The sequence below is a fragment of the Myxocyprinus asiaticus genome, chromosome 4 (assembly GCF_019703515.2).
Source record: "Myxocyprinus asiaticus isolate MX2 ecotype Aquarium Trade chromosome 4, UBuf_Myxa_2, whole genome shotgun sequence".
Classification (NCBI taxonomy): Eukaryota; Metazoa; Chordata; class Actinopteri; order Cypriniformes; family Catostomidae; genus Myxocyprinus; species Myxocyprinus asiaticus.
Window position 1 is genome coordinate 61935001 of NC_059347.1, and position 24698 is coordinate 61959698.

General features: G+C 39.8%; 1 protein-coding gene across 1 annotated transcript in view; it reads right to left on the minus strand.

The window, feature by feature from the left end:
* The window catches only part of LOC127433201 (E3 ubiquitin-protein ligase RNF43-like), a 171333-nt gene that overhangs the window by 29555 nt on the left and 117080 nt on the right, over positions 1-24698 (minus strand). Inside the window, exon 2 of the mRNA XM_051684930.1 lies at positions 11919-12041. Within this exon, the coding sequence (XP_051540890.1) occupies positions 11919-12041 (123 nt within the window). The remainder of the gene's footprint in view (positions 1-11918; positions 12042-24698) is intronic.

Sequence of the window (24698 nt, forward strand, 5' to 3'; positions counted from 1 at the left end):
AGACACAGAAACACACACACACACACACACACAAACACACACACACACAGAGTCACACACACACACTCACACACGCACACACACGCACACACACGCACACACACACACACAGACACACACACAGACACACACACACACACACACACAGAAACACACACACACACACACACACACTCACACTCACACGCACATGCTCACATACGCTCACACACACGCGCACACACTCATGCACACACATGCACACACACAGACACACACACACACACACACACAGACACACACACACAGACACACACACACACACTCACACACACAGACACACACACACACACTCACACACAGACACACACACACTCACACACAGACACACACACACTCACACACAGACACACACACACACAAAAGATGCTTATGAGTATGGCTTCCTGTACAGCCATCTGAACACAGTCCATCACCAATCATTCTCTCTCTCTCTCTCTATACTGTATTGATGTTGTGGGTGAGGTTCTCTCTACAAAGCCACCCAATTATTTTCTCTTCATCATGAGTCAGGCGAGCATCCCACTGTGATAACATCAGCCGTAGAAAACACCGGAGACCTGACAGAACGGAGATGCGGAGCGCTGATGATGATACATTGTACCAGCAGTGAAGGTTGAAAGTGTTACACAGTACCAACAAGGTACTTCAATATACACTACCAGTCAAAAGAGTGGACACACCTCTTCATTCTTTAATATGATTATTATTTTACACATTGTAGAATAATAGTAAAAACATCAAAACACTGAAATTAGACAAATGGAAGTATGTGAATTATGTAGTGGCCAATAAATGTACAACAAATGAACGCTCTCTTGTATTCGAGGTTGCTGTTCGTGTAGATCTTCATCCTGAGATGCTTTTTAAACAATACTGAAGGAGTTCACATGTATGTTGGACACTTGTGAGCTGATTTTACGTCACTATCTGCTCCAACTTCCAAAACACAAAAGCTTTGTAAAGAAATTCAATGTATTTTTGTCTACAAAAATTTCAAGCCTTTCAGCAGAAGCCTTTAGCTCAAAAGATTCTTAACCTCACGTGACCCCGCGTCCACATGTGTGGACATTATATTTTGGCTTTGCTATACATGACGCATAATTTAAATGAATTAAAACCAACTGAATACTGTTTGTAAGTTACATTTCTGCCGCACCGCATCACGTGACACAACAGCATGACGTCGATTTCCATGAATCGCTACTACTGGTGCAGCGCCAACAAAAGTGCCTCTGGTAAGAAACCTCTTTACGTTTTTGACAGAAACCTGATTGGTTGTAAAGAGCAGAGTCTCTAGTTTCGTTCAGTGAAAATAAGGTGAATTTCGAACTGTTCTTGAACTGTTCTGACCAGTGCAGATTTTTGTGGTAATCAACATTATGCCACAAATGTTGTCAATTGAGCTTAACTTGTGTTGAACCCGGAATATTCCTTTTAGATCGTGAGAAAAATTCTAAGACCCCAAAGAAAGATGGAGTGAGTGAAAAAGAGCATAAATCCAGGAGGAAATGATCCAAACATCAGTATGTGCTCTGAAAAACACTCAAAGAGAGAAAGATTTATAATTCTGTCTGCAGATTTTCCTCTTTAACACACTTCCATACATGCAAAACACAGCCACGCCAACAGCAAAGACCAATCACAAATGAGTTTTCATTAATACTGAACGAAAATTGATTACTGTGGGTGTGGCCTCATTTTTATGGTTTGGAACAACATGAGGGTGAGTAAATGATAACAGGATTTGTATTTTTGTGTGTACAATCCCTTTGAGTAACAAGAGAGTCACGCGTTCACACAGTTTCAGTAGGTAACTTTTTCCGAGCAGATCCCTGTGCAGCTCACTGGGGCTAGTTGTCACACTTTTTACTCCAGTGAATATTTCTCTGTTATTTCTGAGTAGCCACATACGATAAAGTCTCAGCAACAAATAAAAGCTATCGAACATCGTTTTACTGATACGCCCAAGAAAAAAGGTAGTTCACTGTACACACGTTGAGTATCCTTGACAACTTGCTCCAATGGCTGGGCATGATGTCAAACTATATGGGGCAAGTTGTCGCAATTGAAGCTGCCATTAAACCAGTGATGTAGATTTCATGTGAACATAACGTGGTGATGGAGGAATGTGTCCTCACCATCACAACCACCAAAATAAAATCTGCACCTCTCTTTAAATATACACCTGCATTAAACAGCCTACTAAACAGGCTTTCCAGCTGAATTTTAAAAAGCATTAAAATAGGGGGCCTGGGTAGCTCAGCGAGTATTGATGCTGACTATCACCCCTGGAGTCACGAGTTCGAAACCAGGGTGTGCTGAGTGACTCCAGCCAGGTCTCCTAAGCAACCAAACTGGCCCTGTTGCTAGGGAGGGTAGAGTCACATGGGGTAACCTCCTCGTGGTCATGATTAGTGGTTCTCGCTCTCAATGGGGCGTGTGGTAAGTTGTGTGTGGATCGTGGAGAGTAGCATGAGCCTCCACGTGCTGTGAGTCTCCGCGGTGTCATGCACAACGAGTCACGTGATAAGATGCGCGGATTGACGGTCTCAGAAGCGGAGGCAACTGAGACTTGTCCTCCACCACCCGGATTGAGGTGAGTAACCGCGCCACCACGAGGACCTACTAAGTAGTGGGAATTGAGCATTCCAAATTGGGAGACAAGGGGATAAAAAAAAGCATCAAAACATTGTTTTGGACAACAAATTTTGCAATTAATGCATTTATGTGAAATTATGAAAATTATAAAAGCATACATTTTTTAAAACACCTGTGACAACTTGCCCTGGCCCGACTTTAATGAAAAACACCTTTGTACTAAAAACTCTTTTAAACATTTTGGTAAAAATCCGCCTTCATAATAATGTCTTAATGTATGCCAGTTTGGTTTGATGATGTTCACTTGTTGACACAAGAGCTATAACAAAAATATGACAAAAATGAACATTTACTTTGAAGCATAGAACTCACAACAATTTTTCTAATTTAAGATGGTTTTGAAGTGACTGAAACCAGCATACAACCCCTTTGCTAGTGAAAACACATTTTTGCACAGTTTTGAATCTTATAGTAACTGAGAAGACAACTCCCCTGTGTGACAACTAGCCCCGGTCTCTCCCTACTTCCCTCCCGGCTGCCCGATTCCACCTCTGCTGCTATCTGTCTGCTAATGAAGAGGGTCTTTACCTGCTACAAGCCAAAAGTCGGAGAGGTATGGGTTTTAATGTGCCGTACGGCACCGGTAAAGTTAATGAAATTACTAAACAAAATGTGTCCCCCTTCCTTTGTTACAAAAGTATAAATATAATTTTGAAGACTTTTGTATGGAACACAATTCACATCACATCCAAATGCAATCGTTATACAGGTATGTCGCTTCTAAAAACATTTTTTTAAAATCATAATAATACATACTTTTGAATGGTCGTCAACACAGACCAGCTAAAACCTGAGACCTTAGAACACACACAGTCTACATTTTCATTTTTAAAAGCAAACAGGATTAGATGTGGGCCAATAGAGGGGTGTTTCGTTGAAAAGAGGGGCATCTCTGAGAAATGTTCACTATTAAGGCAGCATGTTGAGGCACAGGTCTGTCCGCTCTGACTCACGTTCCCACAAAAGACACTCTTAAACACTCACTCCTTTCATTCGATATGAAAACAGCGTTTTGTGGATTAAAGCCCTTGCGCTGGATTCTGCGGTTTTTGCCTTTGATGGATTGATGCCGACCTTCGAACCCGAGACGCAGGGGATGTTTGGATTGTGTGGGAGACTATGAGGAGCTTTGGGTAAATATTTGTAGCTCTTTTCATTCCAAGACAAGCGTTGCTGGATGAGCCCAGACTGGGACGCTTTATGAAAGCGACATACGTTTTCCGCCGTCCCACCAGGAATGCGAGGAACCGTGTTTGCGAAGACCTCTCTTTATATCAGCTATGTGTCATGAGAAGATCTTTCAGCAGAAATTACTCTTTTAAACCAGGCATGGAAACTAGATTTGGCTGTGCAAAAAGTTGCTTCAAGCATTGCTATGCAGTTGCTAAGGTGTTTTGAGTGGTTTGAAGCATGTTGCTAGGTGGCCACAAACAAACACTACACAAGTGCATGCTCGTACTACACTCATACACAACGCACATGGCTCTAGCTACACAACTCTCTGTCTCTGTAGCGGATGTAACCCGATCCTTCCAACGGGAGAATATCCGTAAAGCCGCGGGTCCAGATGGCATTCCGGGCCACGTCATCAGAGCGTGCGCGAACAAACTAGCTGGTGTTTTTATGGACATTTTCAACTTTTCCCTCTCCTTGTCTGTAGTCCCCACAAGCTTTAAAACATCAAACATTGTGCCTGTACTAAAGCAATCCAAAATCACTTGCTTAAATGACTGGCGTCCTGTTGCTCTGACCCACATCATCAGCAAATGCTTTGAGAGGCTAATCGGAGATTACATCTGCTCTGTGCTGCCTGCCTCACTGGACTCACTGCAGTTTGCATACCGCAACAACCGCTCCACTGATGATGCCATTGCATCTACACTACACACTGCTCTCTCCCACCTGGAAAAAAGGATCACATATGTGAGAATGCTGTTTGTAGACTACAGCTCAGCATTCAACACCATAGTGCTCTCCAGGCTCTGGGCTTAAACAGCTCGCTGTGCAGCTGGATCCTGGACTTCCTGTCAGGCAGATGCCAGGTGGTTAGAATGGGCAGTAACATCTCCTCATCGCTGATCCTCAACACTGGAGCCCTGCAGGGCAGTGTTCTCAGCCCACTACTGTATTCCCTGTACACACATGACTGTGTGGCAACACATAGCTCCAATGCCATCATTAAGTTTGCTGATGACACGACGGTGGTAGGTCTGATCACTGACAATGATGAAACAGCCTACAGAGAGGAGGTGCACACTCTGACACACTGGTGTCAGGAGCACAACCTCTCCCTCAACAGTGTAGTGTATTTTTATCCATTCAACTCAGATGTGGGATATTCCTACTTGATATCTCCGATCATAAAGGCATTACAGGTGTACGATTATCAAAAGAGAGTATAATATACCATATTTCAGTTGAACTGCAATACACCTCACTGATCTCTGCCTGCATCACCTTTGTCTAATGATGGACTACACTCTTATAATGGAATACATAGACTATCAATTAATTGCCAATAAAAGCCTTCATCAGCCAACAAACAAAGGACAATTGCATCTATATGAACTTCTGCAGTTAATCCAGGATGAACTTCAAAGACATTAGTCATTAATCTTACAGTTCATACAAAATCTTTGTTTAAACACTGACCCTTAACACTTACTTAGTTTACTATTTTAAACGATGACTTGCACTGCACATAAATAACTAATATTGTCATTATATTCATGCTGTTTAGCCAGAGGGGAACTGACCCCCACAGTGAGTCTGCGGACACATTTTAGTTTGCTGTTTACAAAGTGAGATTTCTCAGGACATTATTTCATGAATATCTTTAAGGGAGTAGGAAAAATTTTGCATACTTTTCCATGAGAAAAATGGCTTACAGCACCTTAAACGTCTTTAATGAGGGAATCAACTACAATCCCATGAAGCATTGCGACTAACGCAATTTAATTCAAAATGACGGATAAATACAAACTTCCCTATGGAAAAATAAATGGTATTTTTAATTCCACATCCAGACTGTTGCACTCTTTGAGCCAGTCACAACAGTTTGATGAGTGACAGCGCTGAATGGAAACACAGATATGATGTAGAATCTACAAGTCAAAGTGCAAAATAATGTATGTTCCATAAACGAAACATTGTAACCTTCAGATTTAAAAACAACCCCTCAATCTAGTCTGTTCTTGCGCATATTCTTAATTTACATCTTCTATTTACTGAGGGACACACCAGAGCAATTTTAACTGAACGTTTAAGTTGTTAAGATGTTCACTAAACAAAGTCAGATCCAGAGCAGTTATTTATTGTGTCCTTGAGCCGAACGTTATTACCAAGGATAATGCACTTCTCAAAAAAGACAAACAAGCACAAAAGTAAACAATGAAAGAGGGACTGTGTGCACTTTGTCTGAGACTGGTTATTAACTGTGATTAACTTGTTAAGGGTGTCTGGTTGAGTGTTCATCAGTGGGATCATGCGATGCAACATGATCTGTTCCAGAACTTAGTGAGCTGTCTACCAAAGAATTTTTAAACATTATAGATGTATTTCAGGATTCTTGTAAACACAGATTTCATCATAGATATAGACATAGATGTCCATAGACCTTTTTAACATTTCTGAGTTTTGGAACACGGAAGTAAACTATTTCATGGTAAACTTCTATCGCAGTGAACTGGAGGCCACAGCTAATTTATTCTTATTGTTTGCGTTCCCATTTGTTCCAACAGCAAGTAAAAAAAAATATTATCAAAAAATCTGCCATTAAGTTTCCACAACTTTCCATTTGAGGAAAAAAAAAATGCAGAGTATGCCTGTCAGAAGTGAGAAGATGCCAGATTTACTGTCACTATATCATTAGCTGTATTACAAACAACATTGCAGCTGTGGTAACTTGTTTTTAAAATCCAATTCCAGAGTAATATAACACAAAGCATGATGTTATAAATTTACACTAAATAATATAAATTTTTTAAATACAAATAAGTTTGCTGGATTTACGCAGCTAAATAAGGTAGAAACGCATCAACACATAGGTCTGTTATCTATTCTTTTATTAGGGGCCAAGCCACGAAGTGGCTGTAGCCGTAGGCCCTATTGTATCCGTTAGTTTTCTTATTATTATTATTATTCTGGATGGGAGTCTATGGCAGCCCTATGAACCGTACATAGGAAAATGATTAAATTTGGCACAATGAAAGGGGTGGCCATGAATAGACCCCACACAAAATTTGGGGTTTCTAGGTCAAACTCTATAGCGCCACCTACATGTCAAAATAACCTATTTTCTTTTGTGCATATCTTGTGAACCGTTTATCCTAGAAACAAAATTATTTTTGCATCTGATTACTCTCCTCCTGATGATTCAAATGGACAATGGACTTTTCACATCCTCCAAACTTGGTCTGATTTTCCCAAACAATGGCTCAAAATAATCTCCAGGCCGAGCCAAAGAGAATTTACATGTATGCTTCATTAGGACCATGCTCTGAGGGTACATGCACAGTTTGAAAACAGTGCCACTTATGGGTCAAAAGTCCCCCGTAACGTCTGAGCCCTAAGTCCTTAAATCATGAGGTTGGTGTCTTTGGATTCTGTGAGTCACAAGGATTCCAACGATAGCAGTTGTCCCCATATCAGCCATACTGCCTCTCCGCCATATTTAATTTTATTAAAAAGTGATATATCCTTTGAATGCATTGTCGGATTTGAATGAAAATTGGTATGTGTCTTCGACCTCATCTCCAGAGGGTACCTGAACAGTTTGGAGACAGCACCACATAGTGGTCAAAATGCTTAGACAATTTAGACAAAACTTTTGATGTATCATTGCTTCCTTATACGTTTTCAGAAAATGCAGAGAGAAATTAAAACAATATATTTATTTAGTTAGTTTTTCATTTAAAACCTGCTGACTCACAGCTTGGTATGTCTCTTTATCACCTTTTCAGCAAGAAGCTATGTGGAGTAGTGTTCTGTGTGCTATACCTGTTAGATGTAGAGAATGAAAGGGTACTGGTTCGAGTCCTGCTCTGGACAACTTGTCAACTGTTTAGAAAATACAATCAACACTGTTTCCACATTGTACTTTCAGTTATGTTTGATTTCAGCCATATCGGCTCTCCACCGTTTTGAATTTTATAATAAAACATTGTGTCTTTTGAAGGCTTTGTCAGATCTGAATGAAAATTGGGATGTATCTTCGACATCATCTCCAGAGGGTACCTGAACAGTTTGAAGACTGCACCACACAGTGGTCAAAATGCTTTGTCAATTTGCACACTTTTGATTGATCATTTCTTCCTTTTTTTTTTTTTTTAAGTCTTCAGAAAATGCGGAAAGGAAATTTCTAAATGTATTTATTTATTTATTTTTTATTTAAGCCCTGCTGACTGTCAGCTTGGTATGTCTCTTTAGCATCTGCACAGGTTGTGGCTCTATGCCACAGTGACATACCTGTGTGCCGTGGAGATCAAAAGGTGCTGGTTCTAGCCCTGCTCTGGGCAAGCTGTAAACACTTTAGAAATTGAAATGATCTTTGCATCAGGTCTTTTATTTTGTGCTTACTGAATAACTGGTGGGCTTATCCCAGATCATTTCTGCTTGCACATATTATTTGAGATCTTCTTCTTATTGTTCTTCTGATTTATACTCTTTTTATAAATATATATACTGTATCTTTTGAATGCATTGTCAGATTTGTAAGAAAATTGGTATGCATCATTGACATCATGTCTGGACCTTACCTGATTAGTTTGGAGACAGCACTATCTATAGTTAAAAAATAACCAACTGTTCTGTGCTCACTCTAACCATGGGATGTCTCATTGCCATTAATAAACCATGACTGAATGGCACACTGTGTTCTAAAGGTCATGGGTTTGAATCCCAACCTAGGTGGGTCATCCAAGTTGATTCACTTGTATTGGAGCTCTTTGTATTTTGCTTACTAAATGATTGCAAGGCTAATTCATTTTCGATTTTCTTCTATGTTGAAAAGTTACATCAATATAAAGTTGATCATGGTCACCGCTGTGCTTATAAGCATAGAACCATACATAGGAAAATAATTAAATTTGGTAAACTGATAGAGGTGGGCATCAATAGTCACCAGGCAAATTTGAAAAAAAATCACTTTTCTTTTGTGCGTAATGATTGGAGCAGTGGTTAGAGCCATAAAATGTCAAATGGAAAGTTCCTGTTTCGATCCTGCCCAGAGCAAGATGCAAGTTGGTGTTACTTTGGTGTGCATGTCGTATGTATTCTATGTGTATTCTATGTTTATTATTCCTAACCCTAAAGGTCTTTTTAATGGTTTTAGAGGGTTGTTGGGCAAATGTCAGCTGATCGGGCTGGGATATCAGCTAAACCAGATGACAAGCAAACCACTTTAGACTGGTTAAAGCCATTTTTCAGCTGGGTGGAGTAAAGATACATTTTGAAATACATTTTATTTACATTGGAAATGTTTTGGTAAATATGATCAAAAACAGCCTGTTCCACTCAATATTTGTGTGTGCAATGTAGCTTTAGCATTATCTTAGCAACATGCTAATGCTAATCAACAGTGAGTGACAATTAAACAATGTTGCCCCCCAATAAAAGTGTTTTAAAATCAGGCTTCATTTTATTTAGTACACTGCCTTAAAAGGAAGCTGCCTATGTAGACAGTGCACATCAAGGCAGCTCACTAAAGTCTGGAACAAAAGTTCTGACGCTCCCTAAGCTTAGTATGACAGCGCTGTGACAACCGTATCTGAAATCTCTCACGTCCAGCGCCAGAATCCTGAGGAAACAGCCCAAAGTCTCCCTCCGGCTGATGTTTCTGCACCTGCTTTTTCAACGGATTTGCTCAAAAATGGTCATGAGATCACTCTTTTCATCTCAGGCTCCACTGTGGAGATGTCCAGCTAATCTGGCTAATAAACAACATTTGTGCCATGAGAACATGAGTCGCTGGTGCTGCCAACATTCTGCCTGGCACCTCCATTTCTCTCTCCATCTCTGCCAGAGAGATCTGAGGCAGAAAAAAACAGCAGAAATGATGATGACTGTCTTTCTCTCTGAGGAAGCTACTTTGAAAATGTTACAAGTCAAGTTACAAATTGCTTATAATTCGAAGTAGTTCAAATACACAAATTACACAAATTACTAACAAATATGTTGAAGCTTTATAAAGAGCAATACAGTGCTATGAAAAAGTATTTGCCCCATCCTGATTTCTTCTGTTTTTTTGTATATCTCATACTCAATTGTTTTAGATCTTCAAATGAGATAGAACAAAGGCAACCTGAGTAAAAACTAAATACATAAAAGAATTTTATTTTATGATAATGTTATTTATTGAAGCAAAAAAGTTATCCAAAACCAACTGGGCCTGTGTGTAAAAGTATTAGTTACTAAATCCCCAAATCTATGAAACTGCATTCATAATGGGGTTCAGCTGGACTAGACATACCCACACCTGATTACTGCCAGCCCTGTTCAATCAAATCAACACCTGAATAGAACTTTTTCAGCAGCATGAAGTTGGCTAAAAGGTCTCACCCAGTAGCACACTATGCCAAGGTCGAAAGAAATCCCAGAAATGATGAGGAAAATGGTGATTGAAATATATTAATTTGGGAAGGGTTACAAAGCTATTTCAAAGGCTCAGGGACTCCAAAGAACCACAGTGAGAGCCATTATCTCCAAATGGAGAACACTTGGCACAGTAGTGAACCTTCCCAGAAGTGGCCGACCTTCCAATATTCCTCCAAGAGCACAGCGACGACTCATCCAGGAAGTCACAAAAAAGCCAAAGACAACATCCAAGGAACTGTCGAAAGTGGAACTGTTTGGAAGACAAGGGTCTCGTTACATCTGGCATAAATCAAACACAATCATACCTACGGTCAAGCATGGTGGTGGTAGTGTGGTGGGGTGGGGATGCTTTGCTGCTTCAGGACTACCAGAAAATCTTAAAGGAGAACGTCCGGTCATCAGTCCGTGAGTTGAAGCTCAAGCACATCTGGATTATGCAGTAAGACAATGATCCAAAGCATAGGAGTAAGTCCACCTCTGAATGCCTCAAAAGAAGCTAAATGAAAGTTTTGGAGTGGCCTAGTCAAAGTCCTGACTTGAACCCGATTGAGATGCTGTGGCAGGGCATTAAATGGGCAGTTCATGCTTTAAAACCCTCTAATGTGGCTGAACTAAAGCAGTTCTGAAAGAAGAGTGGGCCAAAATTCCTCCACAGTGTTGTGAAAGACTGATCTCCAGTTACCGGAAACGTTTGGTTGCAGTTGTTACTACTAAAGGTGGCACAGCCAGCTATTAAGTGAGGGGTGGTGGTGGCGTAGTGGACTAAAGCACTGAACTGGTAAGCAGAAGGTTGTTGGTTCAATTTCCACAGTCACCACCGTGTCCTTGAGCAAGGCACTTAACTCCAGGTTGCTCCAGGGGGATTGTCCCTGTAATAAGGGCACTGTAAGTCGCTTTGGATAAAAGCGTCTGCCAAATGCATAAATGTAAGGGGGCAGTTAGTTTTTCACATGGGTGATATAGGTGTTGGATAACTTTTTTGCTTCAATAATATATATATATATATTTGAAAACTGTCAAAATCAGATAACCCTGCTGAAAAAAATTATATCTTAAACCAGCTGGTTTGCTGGTCTTAGCTGGTTTAACCTTCAGAGACCCACATAGCAGAATTGCAATGTTTTTTTAAAAGCAAATAAATTATACATCATTTTCATAAAATATGCATATTTGATTACAATTTGCATATTAACTGTCAGAGCTTGCTAAAGCCCAAAGAATACTTCGGTCAGACGAGGTCAGTCCGCGAACAGGACACGCGGCGCAAATCTCGTCATCAGCAGAGTGCTTAAGTATTGAACGCATGTAGCCCGATTTTTCTAACCACACATCTTTGAACGCGCAGAATGTGCATGCGCCTAGAATTATTTGCACTGATTAGTGTGTGCCCAAGGTGGCAACACTCACATATGGGCTGTTGTTGTCACTAAGAACCACTAGAAGATGATGTAATCTTCACTAAACAACAGGTGACGAAGGTAAAAACAACAACAGTGGATTTGCACATCAAGAACACATGTGAGGAGGTCAGGAGAGACCTGTAATTGTATAACTCCAGTCTGAAGGACTATAAAGACTCAAGTTAAACTCCTGAAGAGAAATAGTCTTAAGAGTAAAACTCTTACCTTGTCCAGTAGGGGCTGACACTGCGGCACTTTGCTCTCAGGACTCTCCAATTTGACGATGGTGATGAAGATTGTTTCCTGACGCTCGTCCTCACTGGTGTTACACAGAGACAACGGGTGCGACTGCAAAGAGACAGAAAGAGACAATCAAGAAGACATACACCATAAAAAAGGCAAACATGACACAGATTGTGAGTGTTTTGTCCACAAAACGTGCTCAATAACTCCACTCAAATTAAACTCCAATTAAAATGACCATCTTGCACAAAGACACACACACACACACAAAACATAATTTTAACATTTACTCTCCCTGCTGAGCTGGGAACTAGAAATCCTCTACCCAGTTTTGGTTAACCACACACAAAAAAATACATGTTGTCCCAACACAAATGGATTAAGTAAAGCTGACAAGACACTTTTTTTATAAGTTGAATCAACTCAGTTAATTTAAGCACCCTTGGTTACATAGTGATATGAACATTGGAGGATTAAGTAAAACTGACAGTAGTTCATTTTTATGAGTGTGTGAAGTGGATTATTTAGAATTAAAATAAAAATATTAAAAAATTAAATAATGATAATAATGAAAATTGTGGGCATGCATTTTAAATATTAAAATATTTAAAATACAACTTAATAAAATACAGGTATCATATTTTCAAAGTAAGTATAGCTAAATAAACATGATTTAAAACTTGGAGGAGAAATCTTGTGTTGTTTTTTATTTATTTTTTAATTATTATTTTCTCCCCTTTTCAGAATGCCCAATTCCCAATGCGCTCTAAGTCCTTGTGGTGGCGTAGTGACTCGCCTCAATCCGGGTGGCGGAGTACGAATCTCAGTTGCCTCCACGTCTGAGACCGTCAATCCGCACATCTTATCACGTGACTTGTTGAGCGTGTTACCGTGGAGACATAGCACATGTGGAGGCTTCACGCTATTCTCAGTGGCATCCACACACCCCACCAAGAGAGAGAACCACATTATAGCGACCATGAGGAGGTTACCCCATGTGACTCTACCCTCCCTAGCAACTGGGCCAATTTGGTTGCTAAGGAGACCTGGCTGGAGTCACTCAGCACGCCCTGGATTTGGACTCCAGGGGTGATGAAATCTGGTGTTGTTGACGTTAAACTCTGTGCATCCAATCAAACTTTGTGGTATTTTGGTGCATTTGTTTGTAGCGAGCAAACATAAGTAGGTTGCGTAAAATGCCCTCATCTATGAAAATCTAAATAAAACTACACAAGGTGAAAATCAGAATCAGAATCGGCTTTCTTGCCAAGTATGCTTACACATACAAGGAATTTGTCTTGGTGACAGGAGCTTCCAGTGTACAATATGATCCAAGCTTTATTAAATACAAGTTCACAACAAATATAAACTTGGTTTGTGCTGACCACAATGTGTTTTGTGCGGTCAATTATTGGCTGTCAAAAATTCAGTTGTGTACAATAAACAGTTTTGGTGTTGGGTCGCCACTTGATGTCCAATGTAAAATCTGAATCCTAAAGTAAAACCAGTTTGAGAACCATTGCCCTACATAACCCTCATAAAACAACATTAAATCAAAAACATTCACAGCAGCATACGGCCTGTAACTTTAGTATGCGATCATACTTTGATGTTGAAGATGATACACAGCCTTTTTCTGTCCATGTGGGCATGCATTTGAATAATACCGTAGTTCCCGTATCAAACAAAGTCAAAAGAGATGCATGTGACAGAGAGACCTCATCAGCTACCCTCATGAGTATTAATTAGGTGACGTACAACCCCCAAAATCCACCACTGGTGGAAAGACTTCTGCGGGACTCATGGGCCCCTTTTCTCACCCAACTGAGCGGAAATTCCAACATGAAACTAGCTGGCGAGAGGGGTGACATGAGCAGCTGGCACATCAGCAGAGATGATGACATCATTCAGACACACGGGCTGCAGCGTGTCAATCAAAACAAGAAAGTGCTTGAGGTGGAGCAAGAAAAAGTCAAGGAGAGAGGAAATGATGGACAGATGCAGCATTTAAACTCTCTTTACAGAGAAAGATCACCTGTTTATCAGTAAATGATGGAGAATTTATCTATAAATCAAATCTAGACCAGACATTTAAAGGAATATTCTGGGTTCAACACAAGTTAAGCTCAATGGACAGCATTTGTGACATAATATTGACAACCACAAAAATTAAGTTTTGTAAGTGTCTCACTGGAACACAGATTTGTGCTTTTTTAAAGAAAAGGAGGGATGAGTCGAAATTAATTTTTGTGGTAATCAGCATTATGACACAAATGCTATCCATTGAGCTGAACTTGTGTTGAACCCGGAATATTCCTTTAATAAAAGCAAAGTCATTTGCATTCTATTTAAGGTGCAATGTAATCATCATCAAAGCTCAATCAGTGACATATCACAAGTGAAACAATGTAAACAACTTTGAGCACTGTCATGCCCTAGGGGCGGATTTTTATTAAAACTAACATATTTTTTGTTTTAGTCTTGTCCCAGAGCCAGACTTTCAATATTAAACTATGCAAATCCATTATAAAAATACTAATTATTACATGTTTAAAACTATGATCATCTAAAAAAAAGAGTGAAATAAACACAAACCATTTCAATATGTATTGTGTGAAAATGATTTCTATCAATTCCACCCCACCAAACAATTCTGCCCCAAATAAAGCTTGTTCATAAGTTAGTGTACCTGTTAACCAAGTGGAGAAAAGTGTCATGCTTGAGATGAAATATGAGATAAAAAGAAAAATCAAGGGAAATATCACTTGTAAGCACAAGATTTTATTGGCTGTCATTTACAATCCGGCTGTAATTTCACCAAATGATGTCAAAAGTTTGTAAATATGATTTAACTGTGTGTATTTAGGATGCATAAAATTAAAATATCAGACACAGGGCGGATGACTGACGCAAGTCCTTAACTTTCAGATCTTTTGGAGTTAGAGAGAATTTCATGCACGTTAAACAGCATCTGATACCAATACAGCAGTACCAACGTAATTCTTCACTGTGGGTGACTCAGTTAGAGACGGCTGTAAAATTCTAGACTGCAACTGTATTTGTACCAACCAAAGAGTATATGTGGCCTTTTAATGAAAATAAAAAATAAAATTAAGAAAGACATCTTAACGGCTGGATCCAGTTGGCCCATATAATCCCACAAACGTCCTCTCACATATACTCAAAAAAGAGCCATTTTCCAGACTCTCCCAGCAGCCCTCGGGCCGAACTGACACTAAAACCAGCTCAAACTTCTGAAGCCACGGTTCGGCGTCTGGCATGAAGCTAATCATTATCTCTGCCCTCCGTATACCAGCTCGATTTACCATGAAGTCTAACACAGTCTATTTTTATTGCACAAAAACTCAGGAATCTAAAAACAACATCGGTTCCGATCCCAAGAGACACTCCATTTGGCTTTCGAAGCCCGACAACCATAAACTAATAAACTAATGAAACAATGGCATGCTCAGATTATTGACAATAGTCCGAGTTGTCCGTACCATCTCTGTAAACCACAGAACGGGTTGGGACGAAATGCCCTTTCTACGGCTTTGTAGTGGCATATAAAGAAATTCCAGCACCATCTCCTCACCACAGTCGAACTGCTAAAATTACTCATCAATCGAACAGCCTTGAAACAAACAGCAGAGAACAAAGATAATAAATAATTTTCTCAGAGTTTGCCGTGTGGAACAGCTTTCTTCTTCTGCCAGTCCGGTGAAAGCGCACGAGTCTCTCGCTTTAGTTTTTCTTCCTCTATGCCTCACATCAAAACTTCAATTTACATTAGCTTAAAGCTGCATTATACAGAGGGCTTTCTTTTTTTTTCTCCCCTTTTCTCCCCAATTTGGAATGTCCAATTCCCAATGCGCTCTAAGTCCTCGTGGTGGTGTAGAGACTCGCCTCAATCCGGGTGGTGGAGGACGAATCTCAGTTGCCTCCACGTCTGAGACCGTCAATCCGCGCATCTTATCACGTGGCTTGTTGAGTGCGTTGCCACGGAGACATAGCACATGTGGAGGCTTCACGCTATTCTCCACGGTATCCACGCACAACTCACCACGCGTCCACCGAGAGCGAACCACATTATAGCGACCATGAGGAGGTTACCCCATGTGACACTACCCTCCCTAGCAACCGGGCCAATTTGGTTGCTTAGGAGACCTGGCTGGAGTCACTCAGCACACCCTGGATTCAAACTCGCGATTCCAGGGGTGATAGTCAGTGTCTTTATTCGCTGAGCTAACACAGAGGGCTTTCTAACAGATTTTGCACTATTAAAGTGTGTAATTTGTTCAATGTTAAAGGAATAGTTCACCCAAAAAATTATTCTGTCTCTGAGCATTGAGCAGGGCTTAGTGAGCCGCCAGTGCCTCCTTTTATATGGTGTTCCTATGTGTTGCATTCACTGCATATATGTTTTTTTGTGCCTCTGACTGCATATGTTTACAATCTTATGATGAACAGAAAGAAAAAAAAAAGTTTTTTTATTGTTGTTGTTGTCCTTACTTTGTAGCATCATTCCACTAGATGGCAGCAATTACTAGGATTTTTTCATCACCAGCCATCATAGTATTCAGATCTGAAATGTAGGTGGCGCTGTAACGCATTCCAGCCCTCACTGATGTGCTCGTCCGTCGACATTCAGTCTAATTTTCAGTTGAAGCACCACCCACATTGTTTCATTGAATATCTCGGCCTCTGAGTGGACTAGAAGCTCAATCTAGGTGTCATTAGAAAGCGGAGATCCTCCCCAGTCAGACTGTATCATCCATACTCAACAACATATTTTTCCAGATGATTTGTTTAACATGCTTTTCCTACTCGACTGCATATTTTTTTCTGGACTTCTAAGATATAACATTGGATATTCACACAAGCAAGCTCAAAGACAAGTAAAAAAACTGCCTTCAAAGATAAGAGCAGATATAAAGTTTTTAGCTATTTAGGGCTTACAGCAGCAGTGATGAGCGCATAAAAGAGATTCTTTTAAATCTTTCGAACTGTGGTGTAAGCAAGAAAATAATCGGTACAGTCACATTCCTGGGAATGAGAGATTTCATCTGATATATGACTTGTCTATTTAAGTGCTACGTGAAAGACTTTTATATTCATATTATCATTTATACCACATTACCTCTAGGTGGCGCTTATTTGCCACATGGATAATTTCAGGCCTTATTTTGTTATATTAAGCAACATAAATGCAGATGTGATGTTGTTCTATGAAAAGTTCAGATTCTGAGCTTTCAAACAATACCACATATGCCTGACTTGTGTATCCGGGGATGTTTTAAGTGTCAACTTTTCTTTATGATATAGCGCCCCCTCTGGACCCACCGGCAGTATATATATTAGAGTCAGGGTACTCGAGTTCATACTCGAGTCCGAGTCTCAAGTCCAATTTTAACGTGGACTTACCACGGACTCTGATGCATTTTTAGTCGGACTTGACTCAAAAATAAAAAAACATAACAAAATAACTAAACGAACTGAAGAAATAAAGAACGCAGCAGTAGCACTCCCTGATGTTGTAGACATAGCCAGAGTGTGTTTCACCATTTTTGCAGCCAAGATGGTGTTTGCATCGCGGTTTCATTGTGGTTACTTCAAATCAAGAACTTCATTAAGTCAAGTCACCCACATCATGTCTCTCACCATTTACTAAAAACAACACATGGAAAATAAAATACAGGAAAATAGTATTAATATTGGGCTATTAAGTCTTTTTAAGCTTAGTGAATCCACACATGTTAGCTATTATTTATGACTTTTGTGGTCCATGCAGTGTTGTCAGCTTGAACTGGTCTATAACAGCTTGATGAATGAACTTTGTGTTTTTATATAGTCAGAATGTGTTTTTTATTGCTAAAGCAGACAGCAACACTAAACAGACAAAAAGCACCTATTTATTATTGATTTACTATTTCAAAGCATTGACAAGGTCATTTTTCTACTATTCAAAACATTCAACCATACACAATAAAATATAAGGATATTTTGGGCAGCGAAATGTTCTGTTTGTAATTTAATTATAGACTATAAAATAAAAAGTCTGTTATTCAATGGCAGAGTTTGTGTATGAAGCTAAACTTCATGTAATGTGTTTAATTTAGTTATGACATTTTTATTTTAAATATATATATATATATATATATATATACACTGTGTAATACATTGTGTAACTTATGCACATCTTTTTTTAGCCAATATCTCTGACACTTTTGAAGGATAATTCTGTCAAATCTATGACTATTATTACTCTGTGTTTTTGTGGTTAAAGAAGTGCCCAGTGAACTGTTCTTTGCAAATGTCAAATATTTTTTTATCTTCTGCGGCAGCTGCTGCAAGACGAATACGGATGACGCATCAGGGTTTTAGGGGCACGAGCAGCGTGCAAAACTGACCCACATTGTGCTGTTTTCCACGAATTAGCTAGACAATACTGTCATGTCCGTGTTCAATGGTCCTAATATTAGCAGTGGGCTTTTCCAGTGTTTTTGGATGTAGTAGTTGCAGTCAAATCATGAGCTGTAACTTCTCAGCGAGTGCTAATAACTACTGTGTTGACTCATAATTATGTATTTTCCCAAACCAGTTAGCAGATAGAGACTCAGTATAGACTATTATTTCTTTGGATATGGATAATTTTAGATAAAACTAAACTAAATTGAAAGATGTGTTGAAGGACAGTTTTGTCTTCATACACCTAAAGCATTTGCTTTCATTCTGAAACCACTCTGAAGTTTGTTCAGCAGGACACTAATCATAATAAATATATATATATATGAAATGCAACAGAGGTTTTTTTTTTGTTACATTTATATTAACAAATTGTTTTTCTTAGTTGTGAAGCTTAAAACAGCTTAAAATACTGATTTTGAGTTTACGGTTACAATTTGAATTCAGATCTATGAATAGATTCATTCAAACTCGGACTGTTATGGACTCAGTCTTGAGTCCGACTCGGCCCCTTTTGGACTCGGATTTGACTCATTTGACAGGGACTTGAATCGGACTCGACTGTTTAAAGGCATGGACTTGACTCTGACTCGATTGTTTAAAGACAGGGACTTGACTCAGACTCGATTGTTTAAAGACAGGGACTTGGCTCGGACTCGATTGTTTAAAGACAGGGACTTGGCTCGGACTCGATTGTTTAAAGACAGGGACTTGGCTCGGACTCGATTGCTTAAAGACAGGGACTTGACTCAGATTCGACTGTTTAAAGACAGGGACTTGACTCTGACTCGATTGTTTAAAGACATGGACTTGAATCGGACTCGATTGTTTAAAGACAGGGACTTGACTCAGACTCGATTGTTTAAAGACAGGGACTTGGATCGGACTCGATAGTTTAAAAACAGGGACTTGGCTCGGACTCGATTGTTTAAAGACAGGGACTTGACTCAGATTCGACTGTTTAAAGACAGGGACTTGACTCTGACTCGATTGTTTAAAGACAGGGACGTGGCTCGGACTCGATTGTTTAAAGACAGGGACTTGACTCAGATTCGACTGTTTAAAGACAGGGAGTTGACTCTGACTCGATTGTTTAAAGACAGGGACTTGACTCAGACTCGATTGTTTAAAGAAAGGGACTTGACTCAGACTCGATTGTTTAAAGACAGGGACTTGACTCAGACTCGATTGTTTAAAGACAGGGACGTGGCTCGGACTCGATTGTTTAAAGACAGGGACTTGACTCAGATTCGACTGTTTAAAGACAGGGAGTTGACTCTGACTCGATTGTTTAATGACTCGGACTCGATTGTTTAAAGACAGGGACTTGACTCGGACTCGACTGTTTAAAGACAGGAACTTGATTCAGACTCGATTGTTTAAAGACAGGGACGTGGCTCGGACTCGATTGTTTAAAGACAGGGACTTGACTCAGATTCGACTGTTTAAAGACAGGGAGTTGACTCTGACTCGATTGTTTAATGACTCGGACTCGATTGTTTAAAGACAGGGACTTGACTCGGACTCGACTGTTTAAAGACAGGAACTTGATTCAGACTCGATTGTTTAAAGACAGCGACTTGACTCAGACTCGACTGTTTAAAGACAGGGACTTGACTCTGACTCGATTGTTTAATGACTCGGACTCGATTGTTTAAAGACAGGGACTTGACTCGGACTCCACTGTTTAAAGACAGGAACTTGATTCAGACTCGATTGTTTAAAGACAGTGACTTGACTCAGACTCGACTGTTTAAAGACAGGGACTTGACTCTGACTCGATTATTTAATGACTCGGACTCGATTGTTTAAAGACAGGGACTTGACTCGGACTCGATTGTTTAAAGACAGGGACTTGACTCGGACTCGATTGTTTAATGACTCGGACTCAATTGTTTAAAGACAGGGACTTGACTCGGACTCCACTGTTTAAAGACAGGAACTTGATTCAGACTCGATTGTTTAAAGACAGTGACTTGACTCAGACTCGATTGTTTAAAGACAGGGACTTGACTCGGACTCGATTGTTTAAAGACAGGGACTTGACTCGGACTCGATTGTTTAAAGACAGGGACTTGACTCGGACTCGATTGTTTAAAGACTTGACTCAGACTCGATTGTTTAAAGACAGGGACTTGGCTCGGACTTGACTGTTTAAAGACAGGGACTTGACTCAGACTCGACTGTTTAAAGACAGGGACTTGACTCTGACTCGATTGTTTAATGACTCGGGCTCGATTGTTTAAAGAAAAGGACTTGACTCGGACTCGACTGTTTTAAGACAGGGGCTTGACTCGGACTCGATTGTTTAAAGACTTGACTCAGACTCGATTGTTTAAAGACAGGGACTTGGCTCGGACTCGACTGTTTAAAGACAGGGACTTGGCTCAGACTCAACTGTTTAAAGACAGGAACTTGACTCGGACTCGATTGTTTAAAGACAGGGACTTGACTTGGACTCGATTGTTTAAAGACACGGACTTGACTCGGACTCGATTGTTTAAAGACAGGGACTTGACTCGGACTCGATTGTTTAAAGACAGGGACTTGACTCAGACTCGATTGTTTAAAGACAGGGACTTGGCTCTGACTCGATTGTTTAAAGACAGGGACTTGACTCAGACTCGATTGTTTAAAGACAGGGAGTTGACTCTGACTCGATTGTTTAATGACTCGGACTCGATTGTTTAAAGACAGGGACTTGACTCGGACTCGACTGTTTAAAGACAGGAACTTGATTCAGACTCGATTGTTCAAAGACAGCGACTTGACTCAGACTCGACTGTTTAAAGACAGGGACTTGACTCTGACTCGATTGTTTAATGACTCAGACTCGATTGTTTAAAGACAGGGACTTGACTCAGACTCGATTGTTTAAAGACATGGACTTGAATCGGACTCGATTGTTTAAAGACATGGACTTGACTCAGATTCGACTGTTTAAAGACAGGGACTTGACTCTGACTCGATTGTTTAAAGACAGGGACTTGACTCGGACTCAATTGTTTAAAGACTTGACTCAGACTCGATTGTTTAAAGACAGGGACTTGGCTCAGACTCGATTGTTTAAAGACAGGGACTTGACTCGGACTCGATTGTTTAAAGACTTGACTCAGACTCGATTGTTTAAAGACAGGGACTTGGCTCGGGCTCGACTGTTTAAAGACAGGGACTTGACTCAGACTCGACTGTTTAAAGACAGGGACTTGACTCTGACTCGATTGTTTAATGACTCGGGCTCGATTGTTTAAAGACAAGGACTTGACTCAGACTCGACTGTTTAAAGACAGGGACTTGACTCAGACTCGACTGTTTTAAGACAGGGGCTTGACTCGGACTTGATTGTTTAAAGACAGGGACTTGACTCAGACTCGACTGTTTAAAGACAGGGACTTGACTCGGACTCGACTGTTTAAAGACAGGGACTTGACTCAGACTCGACTGTTTTAAGACAGGGGCTTGACTCGGACTTGATTGTTTAAAGACAGGGACTTGACTCAGACTCGACTGTTTAAAGACAGGGACTTGACTCGGACTCGATTGTTTAAAGACAGGGACTTGACTCAGACTCAACTGTTTAAAGACAGGAACTTGACTCGGACTCGATTGTTTAAAGACAGGGACTTGACTTGGACTCGACTGTTTAAAGACACGGACTTGACTCGGACTCGATTGTTTAAAGACAGGGACTTGACTTGGACTCGATTGTTTAAAGACACGGACTTGACTCGGACTCGATTGTTTAAAGACAGGGACTTGACTTGGACTCGATTGTTTAAAGACAGGGACTTGACTCGGACTCGATTGTTTAATGACTCGGGCTCGATTGTTTAAAGACAAGGACTTGACTCAGATTTGACTGTTTAAAGACAGGGACTTGACTCAGACTCGACTGTTTAAAGACAGGGGCTTGACTCGGACTCGACTGTTTTAAGACAGGGGCTTGACTCGGACTCGACTAAGGTGGACTCGAACACAACACTATATACTATATATATATATATACATATATATAAATCAATATATACTCAAAAATGAATCAAATCTGTAAAAAACAAATTTGATTAATTTTTGAGCATATACTGAAGTTTTTCAAATATTAATAAAACTGTAGAACAAAACAGTTTCATTGCTTATTTTTTAATAAATAATAATAATAAAAGTTTATCCCCAACTACTACATTGGCATTTTTTAACCCTCAGGCCCAGAAGAAATATAAAAATTACTTTGAACTTGAAATTGAATGAGCACATGTTCTTCATAGAGGTGTTTTCAAGTAACTGTTTTGTGTGAATTGCATTTTCATGTATTTTCGAATAACTTAATAGATACTGACCAAAAAAAATAATTAAAGAATGAGCGCCACGTCATTGACCCCTATAGAAGATACATGTTATTTAAAAGCATAGTCTTTATAATCTGGGAAACGTACTAATATATTAATGACTTTGTGCACTACACAGATTTTTGTCCAATCACATGCTCTTTAGAATGAGACTGTCCCTCCCTCTAATTACAACTGTAACTGACTAAGAAAAGCAAGTAGCAAATCGTGATTCTTTGCTGTAATGTTAAATAATGGCTATTAGCTATTTTTGTAAAACAAACTGAAAAGAATGAGTTCATTGATATTTCCCACCCCAGCTTCCTGTTTCAATAGGAGATACAGTACGTCAATATACTAGCATTGAAAAATGCATTCTTCATTCTACTTCTTGGAGACTTAAAAAGATGATAAGTCTATGTAATTTGTGACCTATGCACGATTATGTAGTTGCATTTTATTACTTGCATTTAGCATAGTTTTTTCCCTGCTGTCCCCACCAGTTGAGAAGAGAACAAGAGTGACACGGAGTCTGGAAAAATCAGTTGTGTGATGGTTGGCGAGGGTATTAGAGCTATAGTACTGTCAAAACAGCAGTGAGCTCAGATTACAGCTGTCTCGCTCCAGCTCCCATTGAGACGCAGGAAACCCACACCATAATGAGCCCGGCATAATGACAGCGGCAGAGTCGGATTGTCTGCTGACTCAATGAGTGGGATTAGAAGGTATTGTGGAGGTTTCCAAGAAGAGAAGACGAGGAGACATCACAAAAATGAGGCTGATAGAGTCTGGGTAACTTCACCTGCACAAATCGACACAAAGTTTACGAGCTTCTTGCATTAAAAAGCTGAAAGAAAGCTGTTGAACGAATCGGTGAATTACAGCTGCAGTGGAACACACGGGGGAAGACACAAGAGTCCTTATTATTTGCGTCACTATTACTATTGCTCATACTGAGGATTGGGGAAATCATCCAGCAGAGGGGGCTGCGAGGGCAAATCATCAATCAAAATGATCAACGTTTCCTCTCAAACTCTCTTTCATCCTATCTCAGGATGAATTTTCTGTCATAAAGACACTAGAAACTCTGCCTAGAAGTGGGTGATATGACCAAGATATTAAATGACTAAGTAGTTTTATATCATGCACAACAAACATGATTTTATACTGATTAATACGTTCACAGTGTTTGTGTTTTCAAATCAATTTGTAAACATTATATAGGCTACATCAGAAAACAAAATGGCTCAAATCCGATTGGTACACGGACACTGATCTGAACAGGTGATGCTCCTAAACAACAGATCAACACATTTCACAATATCATTAGAATGACAATACATTTGGTTATTATACAAAATTGGAGGAACTTCAGACTTCTAATTTTAAATCTATGCATTAGGATTAACATTTTAACCTCTGTTGTCTTTTGTTCTGTTTTGTGTAATGCTTCATATAGTACACAGAGAAATAAAAGTACAAGTTTTCATGATACGTCTTTCTCCACAAATGATGGAGTACAACAGATCTCCCGGGACTCCGTATGACCAAAGCCCGTAATCAAACACACAGTGTTCTCAGAGTCATCGTAAACTCCATCCGCACACACAAGCCCATCCAAACTGCCACATCAAGGCACAGCTGTTTTATTTTTGGTTTATTTTGGAGTGTGTGCATGGCTCATTCACACAAACAGACTCCATGGCAACCATCTGACTTCTGAGAACAAATCAATTACTGATGCTTAAACAACCGGATAATTATCAGCTAAACTGCCTTTAAACTGTGAAAAGCCTAGTTTTGAGTCTTGAAACATACAGTGACAAACACTGTGTGGAAATAAAGTTTCGCCTACGACATCATATAGAACTTAAACGGGGCTCCTATGACAACATACAGAACATATAAGGTTCTCATATATGGCGTCATATTGAACTTAACAGGTTCGTCTATGGCATCATAATAATGCACC